Consider the following 16,508-nt stretch of genomic DNA (forward strand, 5'->3'; position numbering starts at 1 on the left):
CAAAGGAATCAAATTTCTGTCAAAGGAATAAAGACTACAAATCGCAATGATGATTTGCGAATTTAGACTTCACACATTTGTATATTTATGAATAACTTACAATTTATTCATTTCAGTTTCAAAATTTCACTAAATTATTCAATTTACATGTAATTTTTTGTTATTCAATTAAAAGGTTATCAATCACGAACTCTGACTAAGAATATTTAATGTTAAACATTTTCCACTATTGATTAAATTTATTTAAAACATTAATGCATAAATATTATAGAATTTGATCATCATTTTTACAAATATGAGTTGTAAATTCGAATTTAAAGTTCTTGTAGCCGGCATGCAAAACTGTACTAGAATTACTAGTTATACTCTAGTTATGGCCCTCAAACCCATAAAAAGTTGCAACAATTAAATTTCTAAATTGAAAACTTTACGCATAAACAAAAAATGTTGTATATTTTGAAACAATTTGTAGTTTGTTTGATCAATTAAGGAATAACGAATGTTGAAAAATGTTTGTGGAAAATAACAATTGTTTGAATTTGATGCCAAAAAGTATGCTATGTTTAAATTGATTTTAAAATGAAACATTTAGTTTGGCTCGCTCGTTAACTTGCTCTATTCAAAAACAAAAAACAATAATGGCAACCAAAAATTTTTGTTATATTCTTTTATAAATTATTAAATTCAAACTTTTCTTGCACACGAAAAACTATTAATTTTATCCTTTGTATGTACAGGCAAAGCGAAAAACTTTGAAAACTAGGTCTGTGTGATGGTGTGTGCTAGTGTGTGTGTGTGTGTGTGTGTGTGTGTGTGTGTGTATATGGGAGAGTGTATTTAAGTGTTTTGAGTGCGGGTACCCACAGTCACGTAGAACTGAAAAATTATGCTCGTTCGCAAAATGTGAGCTTTTTGTTTATGCGGTTCATTGTTGTGTTGGCAAAGGCATAAGCGTTAGCCTTAGCTTCTGATGGGCCATCATGGATGTGCCAGCGGAGGGATAAAACAATAAAAACGTTTCGCGTCAATTATCGTGTCATAAAATCAACATGGAAAATCGTCAACCCACACACACACACACACCACACAAAGAAAGGAGATATAAATTTTCCGCTCTCATGTCTTTCATTTTGATCGATGGATTTCAATGCGAAACAATAAAAATGAACAATTAATCAAAAGCTGTTTCCAATTTTTGATTGATGGCCAGTACTTAGTTTCTATGCCTGGCGAATCCTTTCCATCACAATTCACACACACACATACCTACTCACACCCACATTAAATTATATTTGTATGTATGTTTATAAGTATTTAGTACAATTGTCTTGGCTCGTTTTGCAGATTTATGCCACCAATAACACCATCAACGTGGAAAACAGTACGTAGTGCGGATCGATTCTCACCCGTCTGTCCGCAAAATGTGCCCATACCACCAAATGGGCCAGAGGCTCTATTAGAGTTACCCCGCTCACGACTCGCCCAGCTGCGACGATTATTGCCGCTGCTTAAGAACCAATCGGAAGACTGTTTATATCTTAATATCTATGTGCCCTATGAGACGCAGCGCCTCAGACGTAAGTTGAAAACTTTAGATAATCAGGAAATGAAATCCAAATTACGGGCATTGTAGCTATCAATTCCGTAGTGCATTGCAGTTGGTACTAGAAAATACTGCAAGCGCTGCGGACTTGCTAACTCTGATGACCATAAAACCAACTGAAAGCAATTCTTTAGATAAGTGACGGATCTTGGAATGCATACCTAAGGCGGCGAATTCCGCACAATTCTACAACTCAAGATCCGGCTGTGCTTTAGACCAAATCATTTGCAAAGCTTAAAGAATTTTCTAAAATAAATCAATAGGTTACACAAGCGAAAGACCCAATCAGGAGGCCGATTCTACAACATCTGAAGATTCCGCAGAAGATAGTTCTCCAAAGCTATCCACTGTGGTCTTTATACACGGCGAATCGTATGACTGGAATTCGGGTAATCCCTATGATGGCTCTGAACTGGCCGCCCATGGTAATGTCATTGTGGTGACAATCAATTTTCGCTTGGGTATCTTTGGTTTCCTCAAAACTGGAGGCAAAGAGAGTGCCCAGGGTAATTTTGGTTTAATGGATCTGGTTGCGGGCTTACATTGGCTCAAAGAGAATTTACCAGCATTCGGCGGTGATCCACAGAGTATCACTCTATTGGGCTATGGCACGGGCGCCGTGCTAGCCAATATTTTGGCTGTCTCGCCAGTGGCAAGTGGTAAGTGGTGAAGAAAAATGATTATGAATGGGAATTAATAAATGATTTTCTATTCCTTTTTAGATCTTATACAGCGCACTGTATTGATCAGTGGTTCGGCATTGTCTCCTTGGGCCATACAAAAGAATCCCTTGTTCGTGAAACGTCGTGTAGCCGAACAGACTGGCTGTCATGGTGACATGCTCTATGATGATCTAGCTCCCTGTTTACGTACAAAAAGTGTTGCCGAATTGCTGGCAGTTAAAATTGATCACCCACGGTAAGGAAAATACTTTAAAGATAAAAACAGGCATCAGATGGTAGTGAAAGGTGGAAGACAATATATTTCGTACTTTCTTTAACTTGCAACGTGACTTAAGCTTATCTTAAGAGCCTTTACTAGTTGCTACATAGCCGTTGCTTTCCTCAACTTGCTACGTGACTTAAACATATACTTATAGGAAGCCATTCATGCGAAGGCATGTGCCATGTAGTCCCCCGTTCCATTAAGTTGCACAATAGAATTTCACCAATTGCTTCTAGACATTTTTGTTGGAAATAAAGCAATTGTCGATTAGTCAAAATATACATATGTATGTATGTATGTGTATGTGTGTGTGTTGCTGCTGGCTACAAGCCAAAATGGCAACTGGATTCCGTTTTGGGTCCACTTACAGTCTACTACTTACCTATGTCATCTGTCCCAAAAACCTTGATGCACTAATTACCTCTGGTAATTTGATGAATCTGTTGTGCATTCCAAATTGTGCAGTTACTCAGATGTAATCTGTTTATGGGAGAGATTGTCTAGAACCTAGTGGGGGGTTGTGAGGAGCTGACCAGATATTTGAAGAGCAAAATACATTACACACGACTTTTGTGTAATGAAAGTTAATGTTGGATTCAGAGGTCTAAAATAAACATTAACAAACACACACATATATTGATATACATATATCATTTAAACAGTATTTAACTTCAACAATTTTTTGAAGAAACCCCAAATGTGAATCTTTTCAACAAGATAGTTCATAGATCCTTCTAAGATCTCGTTTGTTTTTAAAAAGGAAATACTTTAAATTGTATGGAAAATATCCTTTCATAAGCAAGATTACCCATTTTTTTTTAAGATGTCCTTTTTCATAGTCCATATTTCGTAGAATTTGGATGGTTCGTTTTGAAAATTTACGGAATATTAAAAAACTTAAAAAGAAATAAAAATAAAAGGGTTATGAGTATATTTTTGTTATAAATATTTATATAAAACATAAAAACATTTGAGATATGTATTAAATGCTATTGATGCTATAAGACAATAATCTTATCCTTTTACTTTAAACTCGTTCTACATTAACTTGCTTGTTCTGATCTCTAACAATTTCTAACTCAGTTTCCTGGTGGGTTTTGCACCATTTGTGGATGGAACTGTCATATCGCCTGGTGCCAATCCCATGGGTAGCACTACTCTACCCATGGGCTCAGCTATTGTTAGGTAAGTAAAGAAGCAATTTCAAAAATATTTCCCAACTTTGATGATTATGGGTAAACTCATTGTCATTGTGTCATACAGTACTTCAGGAATTGAATATGCAAACTTTCCAAAACGTGACCTCATCTTCTGCCTTACATCTGTGGAATCCTATCTGGACTTGAGTGCCCAAGACTTGGAATTTGGTTTTAATGAAACGCGACGTGATCGCATTTTACGTACTTTTGTGCGCAATAATTTCCATTATCATTTGAATGAGATATTTGCCGTCTTAAAGGTGGGATAATGGTAAAAATATATAGGTAACTTTATTAACTCCAATCTCTTACAAATAGAATGAATACACCGACTGGGAGAAGGCCATACGCAATCCTTTGAGTTCCCGGGATGCTACCTTACAATTTCTGAGTGATGGTCATACAGCATCGCCATTGATTAAGTTAGGGTATATGCATAGTTTGCGTGGTGGTCGAACATATTTTTTGCATTTTAAGCATAAAACGATCGAAGAAGAATATCCACAGGTGGGTTAAATAGAAACCACTAATGGCTTTTCCAACTAATTCTATTCCATTCTCAACGTCAATTAGAGAACTGGCTCAGTACGCGGTGAAGATGTCCCATTTTGGTTAGGTCTACCCGTTTCACCGCTTTTTCCTCACAATTATACAACGCAAGAGCATCAAATTGGTCGGCTTATGCTGCGTTATCTCTCCAATTTTGCCAAAACTGGGTAAGAATGTGCACGAGAGTTGAGAACAAGTTGGTTCTATGAATTAATCGATTGTTTTGTTTTGTATTTGTAGAAATCCCAATCAATCTACGGCAAATGCTCCATTACCTCAACAGGAGCTAAGCAGAGATGCTACAGTGGCAACTTCACATCAGCTAAAGAAACGTTCCACGGTGCATGCATCCGGAGCAAGTGAAGCCATGAGCCTGGCTGTTCTATATAATCAACGTCGCAGCAATGCCATGCATGAGAAACGAGCCTATGTTAGAAGACGATTGAGGAGTAATGATGCAGGATCTGGAGTTTTCACCCAATTGGGCCTGGGCAATGTTGGTGACACAGGCAGCTACGATGGCGATGAATTACCCTTCTGGGATGCCTATGATGTGGTCAATCAATTATATGTAGAGTTGGGTAAGCCAAATATTAAAGAGTTTTTTCTTTCTGAGATGCATTTTTAATGATTTTGCATTGGACAAATTTGTAGGTAACAAAGCCAACATACAAAGTCATTATAGAGGACATAAGCTGTCCATGTGGCTGAATCTTATACCCCAATTGCATCGTCATTTTAACATTAACGACCAGTCTATGCGGCACCATCAGTTTCAGGACGATATGAATAACAGAGATCTCTATGAAGGTTGGTACTTTCCCATAAGATCTTCTCACTATCTCAATTTTACTTCTTTCCTTTGTAGGAGTTGTTCGACCTCAGCTGCAGATAAAACCAGCAGATGATGATAATATTCTAATCATACAAACAAGCAGGACGACAACTCCGCCACCAGTTCCATCCAAGAATCAAAGCCCAAATGCCACACAGGCCGTAAATGCAGGAACCACGGGACTGACCACTACAGGTACCTATATTTTGATAATTTTAAAGAACTTTGGCTATTGACTGGCCAAAAATTGATCCTTGATTGAGCTATTGTGTGCTTGTTTGTGTTGTACACTCATCTTCAATGCTATGACTTGAGAATTATAACTAAATAAATTCACTTCTTTATGACTAAAATTGCTTACTTACCCTTTACAGAGTGCAACATTGATGGCGCCATGTCCGTTTCCGAACTGACCACCACTCAAGCGCCTATAGGCAATCGCACTGGTCAGACGACACGCTTGGAAAATCAAAAGGATTTGGCCACTGCATCTACTGGAATCATAGGCAATCTAGAGCTATTGCGTCGCTTGAGCGGCAAACAGTTTCAGAGTTATACCACAGCCTTAATAGCCACTGTGGCAGTTGGCTGTTTTCTATTGATCCTAAATGTTCTGATCTTTGCCGGCATCTATCATCAAAGGGAGAAACGTGCACGTGATGCCAAGACAAAGGAAGAATTGCAAGAGGGTGAAACGAGCAAGAATTCCAGTGTCCTCAAATTGAATGGCGATGGCAGTGATGCCTATACGTTAAGTGGTGCGGTAGTTGATAGCAAATCGGGAGGCAGTGGAGCCGTGGGAGGTGTGGGCGTTATCTTTGGTGAATACAGTTGCTATGATGAAAAGACCAAGCAAATGAAAGAGGAGAAACTATTGGTGGAATTACCACCAGCATCAACATCGACTGCTGGACAAACCTCTCTGATGATGGACAACTGGGGACCGTGCTCGACGAGCACTCTAGATTTGCTGAAAACGAAACCCATAGAAATGGTGACATATAATCCGTTGCCCACGGTTATTGAGACAACTTCGGGGTTGAGCAGTAAACGTGGATCATTTGTACTGGATCCCGGCATGCAGTTTCCAAGTCCACAGCAATTCGATTATGCCGTTCAATCCTCAGATCAAATGTCTTTCAAGGCCATTGAAGAGGCTGTTAAGGCGGGGGTAACAAGTGAAGCAGATATAATGCGAGATGATGGTATACCTGAACCACCGCCACCACCCAGATCCTTTCTAGCTGCCCAACAGCAGCAACAGCAACAGCAACATCAGCAGCAGACTGGCATCCTGCGTCAGACCACCTCTGGCGGTGGCACGGTACCAAGTTCAGGGACTAGTGGAGGCAAAAAACGTGTACATATTCAGGAAATCTCTGTCTAACCTAATATACCCTCCCAACTCTATGCGTATATACCTAAATATAGTACTAAACTATCTATTTCTGTCCCCTGACCCAACCTGATGTATACTCGTTTAATTTTGTATTCTTCCTGAATTTTCATCCTTATTTCATTTCCTCACATCAGCCCGTTATAGACAATGCAAATTAAAAGTGGGGAAACAAAATCATTATATAATTATGTATGTATGTTTGTACATTATGTAAATGTTCCTTGTAGTGGTATATATTTATTAAATGTAGCATTGATTTTCCTTACCTTTTCCTTACCACCAAAAAATTGTTATTTGTCCCAGAAAGTCCCTATAACTAAATAATTATATGTTATATGTGTGTATAGTTTATTTTAGGATCTCGTATTGCATTTGCTTGTTATTTAATAATTAGCGAAATCAAAAATAAATAAATATATACTTATATGTGACAAGCTTTTAATTATTTATAAAAAGAAAACAAAATGAGAAACTAAAAAACCAAACAAACAAATAAAAAGCGAATAATAAAACAAAAACTAAATACTATAATAAACAATATTGTATTTAATGTATTGTAAAATATTGACTCTATTTGTATGAAATACATATGTAATAAAAGAAAAAACCAAAAAACATTGCAAACTGGCCATTTTAGTGAGTTTGGTTTCAAATATCATACAAAAGCAACCAAAACGAATCCCCTCTAATGGTAAGTCTATTCCAGAGCTAATATCTGTGACTAATTCACTTATAATTAGGACCGATAAAGGGCGAAAGAGTTTAGTTCTTCCAGATCTGGCTACATTCATCTTAAAATAAATGAAGCCCCCTGCTCTACAGCATCCCAGATTTTGTCTCAGAATACTTGATTGCAAATGTCAAAACGATGCTAAATTCCTTTTTACTAACTGAATAAGATTCCTATGCAGTTCATAAGGGTAACTGAAATGTATTTCTTGAGATTTTGCAGTTTGTATTAAGTACTGACATGACAATAATGTGTCTAGAAATAAGTAAAGTGATTTATTTGAGATGTAATGTTTTAAACTACTTATAATGTACATATATGTATACATTAATTAAATGGAAGTCAGAATATTAAAACAGTAGAAAAATGTTGAAGTTTGATGATGTTTTTACGACATCCTTTATGAAGTGCATTTCTCAGTCATTAATGACGACAAAATAATAACGTTCCCTTACTTTCAAGATACATTTCACGCATTTGGAATAAACAATGTAGAAATTCAAACAGTTCCAAATGGTTCCCTTTGTCTTATAAAATGCTGAACATTTTATATAATTTGTACTGCAGACAGATTTTAGAAATTTCAGTTTTTGATTTGAAAATTAGACAGGTTCCACTTTTATTTGTTTGACTTTTTTTAATTTCGGTCCCTCTGCTTCGTCCTTTTTCCGCTTGGTCTTTTTTTTGGGTGATTCTGGGATGGGTTCGGTTTTAATTAATTCTAAAATAGCATCTAATTCCACATTTAGTTTGTTATCCTCCTCGGGTTCGGTGGTGTCAAACTTGATAGATTTATTCTAGAAATTCAAAAAATAAAGTTACATGGAAATATTTGAATATAGTATAATGAAAACCTCACCTGTTGTTCTTCCTCCAGCAACAATTCACCCTCTATATAAGGCATGACATTACTAATATCGAAATCTTTTATGCGAAACTTGATATCTTGATCCATTGTTATTCCTTCTCGAGTCTGTTTCTTGTTGGTGAACCGTATGGTTGTGTTAAAGACTCTGTATATAACGGCGCTAACCTGATGCTTGGATATGTGCCGAACCACACCATTAAGAACTGCACCAGCCACAGGGCGAAACACATAAAAATCCGCATTGATAAGCAAATGAAGGGTAGGATCATCTGTCCGCAAGGCGGCAGTGTGACCCAAAACCTTTATATTCTTGATGCCCAGCACGATTCCTTGTAGATTGGCATTGTAAATGCCCACCTTTGTGCGAATGAGGAGCTCGTGTAGGGCACTTTTAAAACTGGCCATCCCATAGGGACCCATTGAGAGGTGCATGTCGGTGTTGATACAACGCACACAGGACTCTGTATTGGCTGCATACTGTTCAAGCTCCTTGGAGGAGAACTTCGTATACTTCTGCAGGATCTTTGCCATTTATAAATCAGAAGAAATTAAGTATTTCCAAAATTAACAACCACATGAGTTGGGCAATCGTATATCGATTGAATTCAGTGTGGCCGTATGTATTCAGCATGATTGTACAGCCCTGACTTATCGATTGCAACTTGGAGTCTGGCAACATTTGCTTAATGTTTTTGTTATATTCTGCCAATTTGCTTAAATTCAGTTTAATTTGCAATAATTATTAACAAAGTAGTTTTTCTCCGAAGATGGCGGAATTTGGAACAGATTCTGGTGGTCGCCTCAAGGGCGTGACTATCGTCAAGCCAATTGTTTATGGCAACATTGCCCGCTCGTTTGGAAAGAAGCGGGAGGAAGATGGACATACACATCAATGGAAAGTATATTTAAAGCCCTATTTCAACGAGGACATGTCAATCTATGTGAAAAAGGTACACTTTAAACTTCACGAGAGCTACGCTAATCCCAATAGGATTGTGGTAAAGCCACCCTACGAAATCACTGAGACCGGCTGGGGTGAATTCGAAGTGGTCATCAAAATCTACTTCAATGATCAATCCGAGCGACCGGTAACATGCTATCACATTCTTAAGCTATTCCAATCGCCTGTAGTCGATGGCGAGCTGACTTCATCCACCACTATGGATACGAAAAAAGGCCTAGTATCGGAATCATATGAAGAGATTGTGTTCCAAGAGCCCACCCAAGTCATGCAGCATTATCTACAGCTATCCGAACAGAGTGCCAATGGAGTGTCTAGCCATGACACAGATTGTAATTAAGCTTTGACTATATATCCTATATATCATTGTAATATATTTGTTCATTTCAGTTGAGGAAAAAAAGAGGAAAACATTGGACAATATTGTGAATGTTAAACAAAAGGTCAAAGGCGAGATAGTTAGTTTAAAAGACAAACTAAAATTGGCTCGAGAAACAATTTCGAAATTTAAAGTTGAATTGGCCAAGGTACAAAAGCCACCCGCGTAATAATCCATTTACATATTTAAGTATTGCTACATAAGAACTGATTTTAAAATAAGGATTTCCAATTTTAAAATATAAAATATAATTGATTTAGCTATGTCATAAAACAAATTACTGAAGTCCCTTTTAACTGAATTATGTATTGTGGTTTGTACATTACATTCTGAAATTATTTTATATTATTGGGTATATTACCAAAAATTCCTACTGAGTTAATTTTGATTCCAAAATTTACAAGTGTTTAATTTGCAAATCAAATGAATTTTAATTCATTTGGATTTGATTTGCATAAAAGAATTTGTTTAACTGATAAACTGATTCAAATTTATTAATCGCTCTTTACTTTCAATGTTTTATCCCGCTTTATCCTTTTATGCGAGGTTACACTGTACCCGACACCCGCACATGATCATATACCTTTAAGGAACCAGTTCCGATCAACAGAAGCAGGTACCGAACTCAGTGGCACCCAGCGTCACACAGTACCAGTTCCAGCATCCGCGATAAAATACTATTGTTTATTTGCTCTGCTTGTTGTTGTTTAAGTGGTGCTGCTGCATGTGCAAGTGTCGTTTATATATCGGTTAATTAAAATGAACATTAATTTTAACGACTTTTTTTGTTATTAAGGTAAAATGCATTTCCATTATAAGCACAATGAATGAATCTTTCGAGTGAAAATTTCATAACTGCGCAAACGCAACGCAACTCGCATCTCAAAGGGATAGCAAGAAAAAGAAAAAACAAAATATTTCTAGGCAAAGTGAAGGTTAAATATGATAAATTATAATTGAAGGATTTCATTTTAAATTACATTTTTACCTACATCTTACACCTTAGAGCCATCTCTCTGCCTCCCAATGTCGTCGTCGTCGTCTTCGACGCTGCTGCTGATGATGCTATTTCTGCTTCTGCTGCTGCTGACGTCGAAGCTTGAAGCAATTCCGGTTTTGTCCTCCACCTCGCCCTCGCCTGGCGTGCGAATTCTTCGCTCGTCCGAATCAATTGTGGCGCCCCTTGATGACGAGGTGGTCTTTGAATGCGAGACCAGTTTGCCGCCGGAGCGTTTCGAATGGAGCTATAGCAATACCTCCAGTTCCTCATCGGCCATCTCCAGCAGTTTTATCTATTTGAGTTCTGTGGCAGGAAAGGTGAACATCAGCCATGAATATGCCATTTCCCGATTGGCCATTGTCGTGAGACCAGAATCATTGGGTGAATATCGCTGTGTGGGATGGTTCGGCCCATTGGTGGTAACCTCTACCATAGCCCGGTTAGATTTGGCTTCAATTAGTTTAGCCACGAAAAAGGAATCTCATTTAAATTGGCGCACTGAACCGGGAAATTCAATTATTTGGCCATGTGGCCAACAGGTGCAAGCGAATCCCCTGGCAAGTTGGTCATTTTATAAGAATGGCAAAGAAATACAAACTCTTAATCATAATGGAACCTTAATATTGAACAATATTACAAGTGAATCCAATGGCAAATATTCTTGTATGGCCACCAATACTGCCTCCGGAGTGAGATTATCTATTCCCAGTTCTATGGAATTGCACGTGACCAAGCAGGAAGGCAGTAAACCACCATATTTACTGTTTGGACAACCAACTAGGCAATCAGTTACCACAAGAGAAGGTCAGCGTCTTCTTTTAGTATGTCCTGGAGTCGGTTCACCGCCACCCACACCTGTATGGAGTAGTCCCAATGTTACCGCCGCTGTCCCCAATGATCGCAGTAAATTACTATCATATGGCTTGGAAATTAATCCTGTTCAAGTAGAAGATGCTGGCATTTATATTTGTTATCTGGATAATGGAATACGTCCAGCTCTGGAGCTATATATCAATGTGAGAGTGGAGCAGGCCCCGGTTATTGTGCAAGCCCCCTGGGCTGGAAGCTTAACTAACGAAAGTGATCGTCTGCAATTGGAATGTCAAGCTAAAGGAGAACCCAAACCCACAATTTATTGGCTACTTAATGGAAAGAGAAGTCACGAAGTGAATCAATCTCAATTGCTATCAAATGGTCGATATCTAGTATTAAAAAAAGTCCTAAAAGAACATGCCGGATATGTGCAATGCTTTGCTCGCAATCATTTGGGTGAGCATAGTGCTGGGACATTGCTTCAGGTTAATCCAAAGCTAGTCAATGAGACTGATTTAGTTGTGAGCAGACCACAAAGGCCGAAAAAGCTACAGATAATGGTTCCACCGTCAGCTCCAAATGTCACCCGTTTGTCCGATGAGTCAGTAATGCTTCGCTGGCATGTTCAACGTAATGAAGGATTGCCCATTCAGTTCTTCAAAGTTCAGTATCGTCTAATCAATGAGGGCAAGCGTAAAATGTGGCAGACGACAAATGAGAATATACCTTATGGCAAACCCAAATGGAACTCAGCACTTGGAAAGAATTTCACTGCTTCGGTGACTAATCTAAAACCTCATCGGACGTATCGTTTTCGTATTATGGCCGTTTATTCCAATAATGATAACAAAGAGAGCAATACATCAGCCAAGTTCTTTCTACAACGCGGCTCATCTTTGGAGCCCATGCCGGTGCCAGAGCTGGTAAAGATTGATGAGTATTCGGAGACAGCTGTGGTGCTCCATTGGCGACTTTCGGATGATGCGGATGAACAATTGATTACTGGTTATTATGCCTACTATCGTCCTTCGTCATTTGCGGGAGAGTATTCGAAAGCCACCATTGAGGGGGCAAAAGCAAGAAGCTTTCATATCAGCAGCTTGGAAGTTGGCACCATTTACGAGTTCAAATTGCAGTCGTTTAGCGCGGATTCCGCTTCGGAATTCAGTGCACTTAAACAGGGACGAACACAGAGGTCGAGACTAACGACTACAGAGCAACCCATACAACAGAAGGGCGGAGATCGGAATGTTAATACCACACCGAATCATAATGAGACCTATAGCCTAAATCCATTGCTAACAGGCACCATTGGAGGAGGAGCTTTACTCCTGCTACTGCTTATAGTTTTCAGTTTTTGTCTGTGTCGGCGCAAGAATCGAAACGGTGGAGATGGAAGAAATTCACAAAACAAACCTCGTTTAGCAGAGCTACGTGAAGATTTCTTACCGTTGGCCGGTGGAGGAGGAGTTCCCGGTAGCAAGCAACGTCAGCGTTCGCGTCACATTCACATTACCCTAAATCCCCTCGATCAGCAGCAACAACAACCATTAGATGAGAAGAATACAAACACTAATTTAAATTCTCCCCACCTTGAAGCAGATTCGGAGCTGGTGTATTTTCAGCGCCAACAACAAAACCATCCAACAACCTACGACTATGATCATGGCCAAAGACGTCTATCCTCCTCATCGCTAAGGCGTTCACAACGCACCCTGGAACGTACACCGGGCAGCAATAATAATCTTCAGCAAATCGGTAGCGAAACCACAACCACTGGCCAGCGCGTTATCCTTAAGCGACCACGTCTGTCAAGTCGTTCCGAGAATCTTTCAACGGGGAGTCTTAACAGCGTTGGCGTGTAAATCTAAACGTGATCTTTAGTCTATATATAATACATAGCTTATCTCTAGATAATGCATTTGTCTTCAGACAGAGCTTCTCCCTATCTCTGAGATGAATTAATGTATTATTTACCAAGTATACATATTTCTCTACCTCTACTTAAACTTTAATTTCAAAACGACAACGCGCATTGCACAAGTTGAGAAAAATTCGTTTTTCAATTAAAAATCTCTAAAATAGAAATCTCAACTTTCGAATCCTCGAACAAATCTAATACGAAAAGTGATTAAACAAAGACAAACGAACAAAATTGAATTAATAAAATGCACAACTTTAGAAATTTAGACAAGTTTAAGTTAAACATCCGAGAAGGTCCGCAAATAACTACGGAAAATACATCCTTATATAACAGGATAGTAAAAAAAAAAAAAAAAATACAACAAATTAGCCATATATAAAAGCAGTCTGATATAATCATAGCCGTTTAATATAGGGAAATCCTGTATTTTTTATATAATTAAAAAAAAAAAAACCTTTACTGCTTTTTTGCATATTGAAAATGTACTTATAATTTTACAAAAATTGTCCCTCTGTTCTCAGTTGTGCACGCTTGTTTTATAAATTTACAAAAGATATAAACTACAAATTTAAGTACTTAATTAGATATTACTAGACTGTGTTTATCTAAAAACCTTATTGGTCTATATTTAAGTCTTCCATGTTTTGACATAAGTTCAAATTCTGTACTGATAGTGTTTTAATACGAAAAAAAGACAATAAAATTTCCTTATTTTACTAAATAAACTTTTACTAAAATAAATAGTTCTTCAGAGTGTGAGAGTCAGTTGAAAAAGAATTTAAGGACCGATTTCAGAGGGTTATTGCCACATCATTTAGTTAGTCTGCAGTAAGAGTTGCTACAGTTTGAACGGTACCTAACCAAAGAGATTTTTTTTTCTTAAATGTTTTTATTTTTAAAACTCGTTTATATGAAGCATTATTTTAATGTACATATATAAATTGAATGAATAGAAACATAAATAAATAGATTGCGTTTCTAAAACTATCGATATCTTAAATTAATTTTAATCACATTTATTATAAAAGCTAGTATATCATATAAACAAAACTTTTTATTTTTTACAAATTTAGTAAAATATATTTTTTTCTCACAGAAGTTTTGCAGCCCTAGCTACGCCCCAGATTGGCTAAACAACTGGAACTAGTTCGTCAAACTGCAAAAATGATGGCAACTTTGTCAGCTGTCAACTCAAATAAAATATAATTGGGTCGCCAAAATTTCTATTAACATTCTTTTATTTTAGTCAAATCATTTATTTTGCAAGATAAATTTTAAATGATTTGCAAAAATTTCAAATCACAGATGGCTATGCATTAAACGCGATTGTAAGCAGTAGGTAGAGTTGCTGAGTGATAAAGAGACATGCTGGTTCCATTTTTTTAGTTCATTTCATTTCATTCTTGCAGACAAAAGAAACGTAAAATTTTCAATTGGAATAGTACACACCATGTCGAATCTATCCGTGGGTCAGATCATATTGGACGCTCAGCGTATGGCCAGTCGGGTCAAGGACTTGGATGTACTGGGCACAGCTTTGCTGGAGGAAGCAGAGACCAATAATCGCTTCGTGGAGAGCCTTCGACAGTATCAGGATGATATTGAGTCACTCAATCGCATTTCCAACAACAAGACCAATGCCGATATGGTAAATCGCATCCAACAGCAGAATATTAACAGTTCCGAAATTCTCAAAGAGAATCGTGAGCTAAAGATCTGCATTGAGGATTACGAACGGGCCATGGAGCTAATGATGCAAAAGTATCGGGAACACACAGTGACTAAGGTGCTGGACAGTAAAATAAATTTCAAGGAGCTCTATAACGAGCGCCTGTATCAGGTTATACGGGATCAACGGGAGAAAATCAATGAGATGGCCGCCGTCATGCAACGAGCAGCCACTGTAGACGATGATTTGGTGCAGCGGGAATTGCAGACCATATCTCAGTTGCGTCAGGAAAATGAAACATTACGCGAGTTACTGCAAATATCTAGGCAATATGGTTCAGCTCAACGGCCCATAAGAGAAATGGATCATTTGCTGGAGGAAAAGGCCGTGCAAACCGATAGCCAAGCAGATGATTCAGCTGATGATCTATCCATATCGGGCGCCTCAGTAGAGAATATGAACAACAATTCGGTTATACAAATATATAACAGTCCGGATCCGAGCAAAACGCAAGCGCTCTCAATTCCGCCGACACTGCCAGTCGATGAGGATCAACAGCAGCAGCAGCCGCAGCAGCTAGTTAATCCAGTTGTGACCAATGAGAATAATAATGGACCCGCTGCGATAACAACGACAACGACCACAACGTCACCATCTCCAGCACCCGTTGCTAGTGATGATCAACAAACAGATCAGCATCAAAATCAGGCACCAGCGAACAATCTAACATGATAGACGCCGATTTCGGTTATATTACCGATTACGGCAATACATCAATCCTTGTCATTGTTAAATTTTAATATATGCCTTTTGCTTTCATTTTTTGTTTCACAAAAAACACACTTCCCTCACCCGCTCATATATACACACTTACACACATACATACATAAGAAAACATCCATCTATATATACACACACACATGGATACTCTGCAATAGTTCATAGCAACTAATAATCTTTAAGTAATTTATACATAATAAACAACAGGAAATTTCACACAAACACACACACACACGAACTTACAATATGTATGTATTCCGTGATCTATCATCTTTATGATTTCTGAATAAAATTCCATAACTTGAAACATATTGTTAGTACTTTTATTCCTTAAACAAACTAAGAGCGAAGAAGTACAGAGATAATGTATCACTTTATTAAACAATGTAAACATTTGCCTGAGATATATACAAGATATATTTTATATCTGAATGTATAGGGCTAAGAATATAAATGAAATCGAATCTGAATCTAAATCATCTTCAATTTTCATAAATATAGTGTTTGCGAGACTGAATCTAAGACTATTACGATGCTGTATATATCTTCTACCATGCAGGGCCAGCAACATTGTTGTTAAGCAACACCTTTTCCTAGCAACATTTCTGCTGCCTTATACACATTTGTATTTTAATTGCCGATTGAAAGGAATACAGATATTTGGTGGGGCCTTCGAAGTACCTACATACATATATGATGGATTTATAAATTACTATCACATGGAAACCAATTAAATTATTGATGGCATGGATTATAAAACAATATTTAAATGCCATAGAAAAAAAAAACTACCTTTGGATCGACTTCTACGTCATTCCATCGTCTCCTTACTTATGTGTCATGTCTCAGTTTTT

At 37.7% G+C, this 16,508-nt stretch overlaps 5 protein-coding genes across 7 annotated transcripts in view; 4 read left to right on the forward strand and 1 right to left on the reverse strand.

Annotated features, from left to right (window-relative positions):
• The window catches only part of Nlg2 (Neuroligin 2), a 39,131-nt gene extending 32,296 nt beyond the window's left edge, over positions 1–6,835 (forward strand). Inside the window, exons 3-13 of the mRNA XM_068284878.1 lie at positions 1,345–1,577; positions 1,867–2,262; positions 2,326–2,521; positions 3,632–3,733; positions 3,812–4,007; positions 4,066–4,254; positions 4,321–4,463; positions 4,537–4,877; positions 4,951–5,106; positions 5,165–5,326; positions 5,506–6,835. Of these exons, the coding sequence (XP_068140979.1) occupies positions 1,345–1,577; positions 1,867–2,262; positions 2,326–2,521; positions 3,632–3,733; positions 3,812–4,007; positions 4,066–4,254; positions 4,321–4,463; positions 4,537–4,877; positions 4,951–5,106; positions 5,165–5,326; positions 5,506–6,518 (3,127 nt within the window). The 3' untranslated portion in view covers positions 6,519–6,835. The remainder of the gene's footprint in view (positions 1–1,344; positions 1,578–1,866; positions 2,263–2,325; positions 2,522–3,631; positions 3,734–3,811; positions 4,008–4,065; positions 4,255–4,320; positions 4,464–4,536; positions 4,878–4,950; positions 5,107–5,164; positions 5,327–5,505) is intronic.
• A 679-nt stretch (positions 6,836–7,514) lies between these two features.
• On the reverse strand, positions 7,515–8,731 carry Polr1F (RNA polymerase I subunit F). Its single transcript, XM_068284458.1, has 2 exons — positions 8,120–8,731; positions 7,515–8,057 (listed from the first exon to the last, which is right to left on the reverse strand). Exons 1-2 carry the CDS (start codon positions 8,657–8,659, stop codon positions 7,863–7,865), a joined length of 735 nt encoding a protein of 244 aa, XP_068140559.1. The 5' UTR covers positions 8,660–8,731; the 3' UTR covers positions 7,515–7,862.
• A 62-nt stretch (positions 8,732–8,793) lies between these two features.
• Positions 8,794–9,745, forward strand: Gas41 (YEATS domain-containing protein 4 Gas41). Its single transcript, XM_068284459.1, has 2 exons — positions 8,794–9,421; positions 9,480–9,745. Exons 1-2 carry the CDS (start codon positions 8,896–8,898, stop codon positions 9,635–9,637), a joined length of 684 nt encoding a protein of 227 aa, XP_068140560.1. The 5' UTR covers positions 8,794–8,895; the 3' UTR covers positions 9,638–9,745.
• A 377-nt stretch (positions 9,746–10,122) lies between these two features.
• Positions 10,123–13,894, forward strand: ihog (interference hedgehog). Of its 2 annotated transcripts, none has more exons than XM_068284788.1 (2): positions 10,123–10,264; positions 10,475–13,894. In XM_068284788.1, the coding sequence occupies exon 2, from the start codon at positions 10,495–10,497 to the stop codon at positions 13,144–13,146; it is 2,652 nt and encodes an 883-aa protein (XP_068140889.1). In that variant the 5' UTR covers positions 10,123–10,264; positions 10,475–10,494; the 3' UTR covers positions 13,147–13,894. The 2 variants fall into 2 exon arrangements, with proteins under 2 accessions (XP_068140889.1, XP_068140888.1); XM_068284787.1 differs by having other exon boundaries at positions 10,263–10,403.
• A 496-nt stretch (positions 13,895–14,390) lies between these two features.
• Positions 14,391–15,961, forward strand: Fgop2 (Fibroblast growth factor receptor 1 oncogene partner 2). Of its 2 annotated transcripts, none has more exons than XM_068284441.1 (2): positions 14,391–14,540; positions 14,615–15,961. In XM_068284441.1, the coding sequence occupies exon 2, from the start codon at positions 14,656–14,658 to the stop codon at positions 15,604–15,606; it is 951 nt and encodes a 316-aa protein (XP_068140542.1). In that variant the 5' UTR covers positions 14,391–14,540; positions 14,615–14,655; the 3' UTR covers positions 15,607–15,961. The 2 variants fall into 2 exon arrangements, with proteins under 2 accessions (XP_068140542.1, XP_068140541.1); XM_068284440.1 differs by having other exon boundaries at positions 14,392–14,544.
• The last annotated feature ends 547 nt before the right edge of the window (positions 15,962–16,508 follow it).

Source organism: Drosophila tropicalis, unplaced genomic scaffold, assembly GCF_018151085.1.
Source record: "Drosophila tropicalis isolate 14030-0801.00 unplaced genomic scaffold, ASM1815108v1 contig_393, whole genome shotgun sequence".
Classification (NCBI taxonomy): Eukaryota; Metazoa; Arthropoda; class Insecta; order Diptera; family Drosophilidae; genus Drosophila; species Drosophila tropicalis.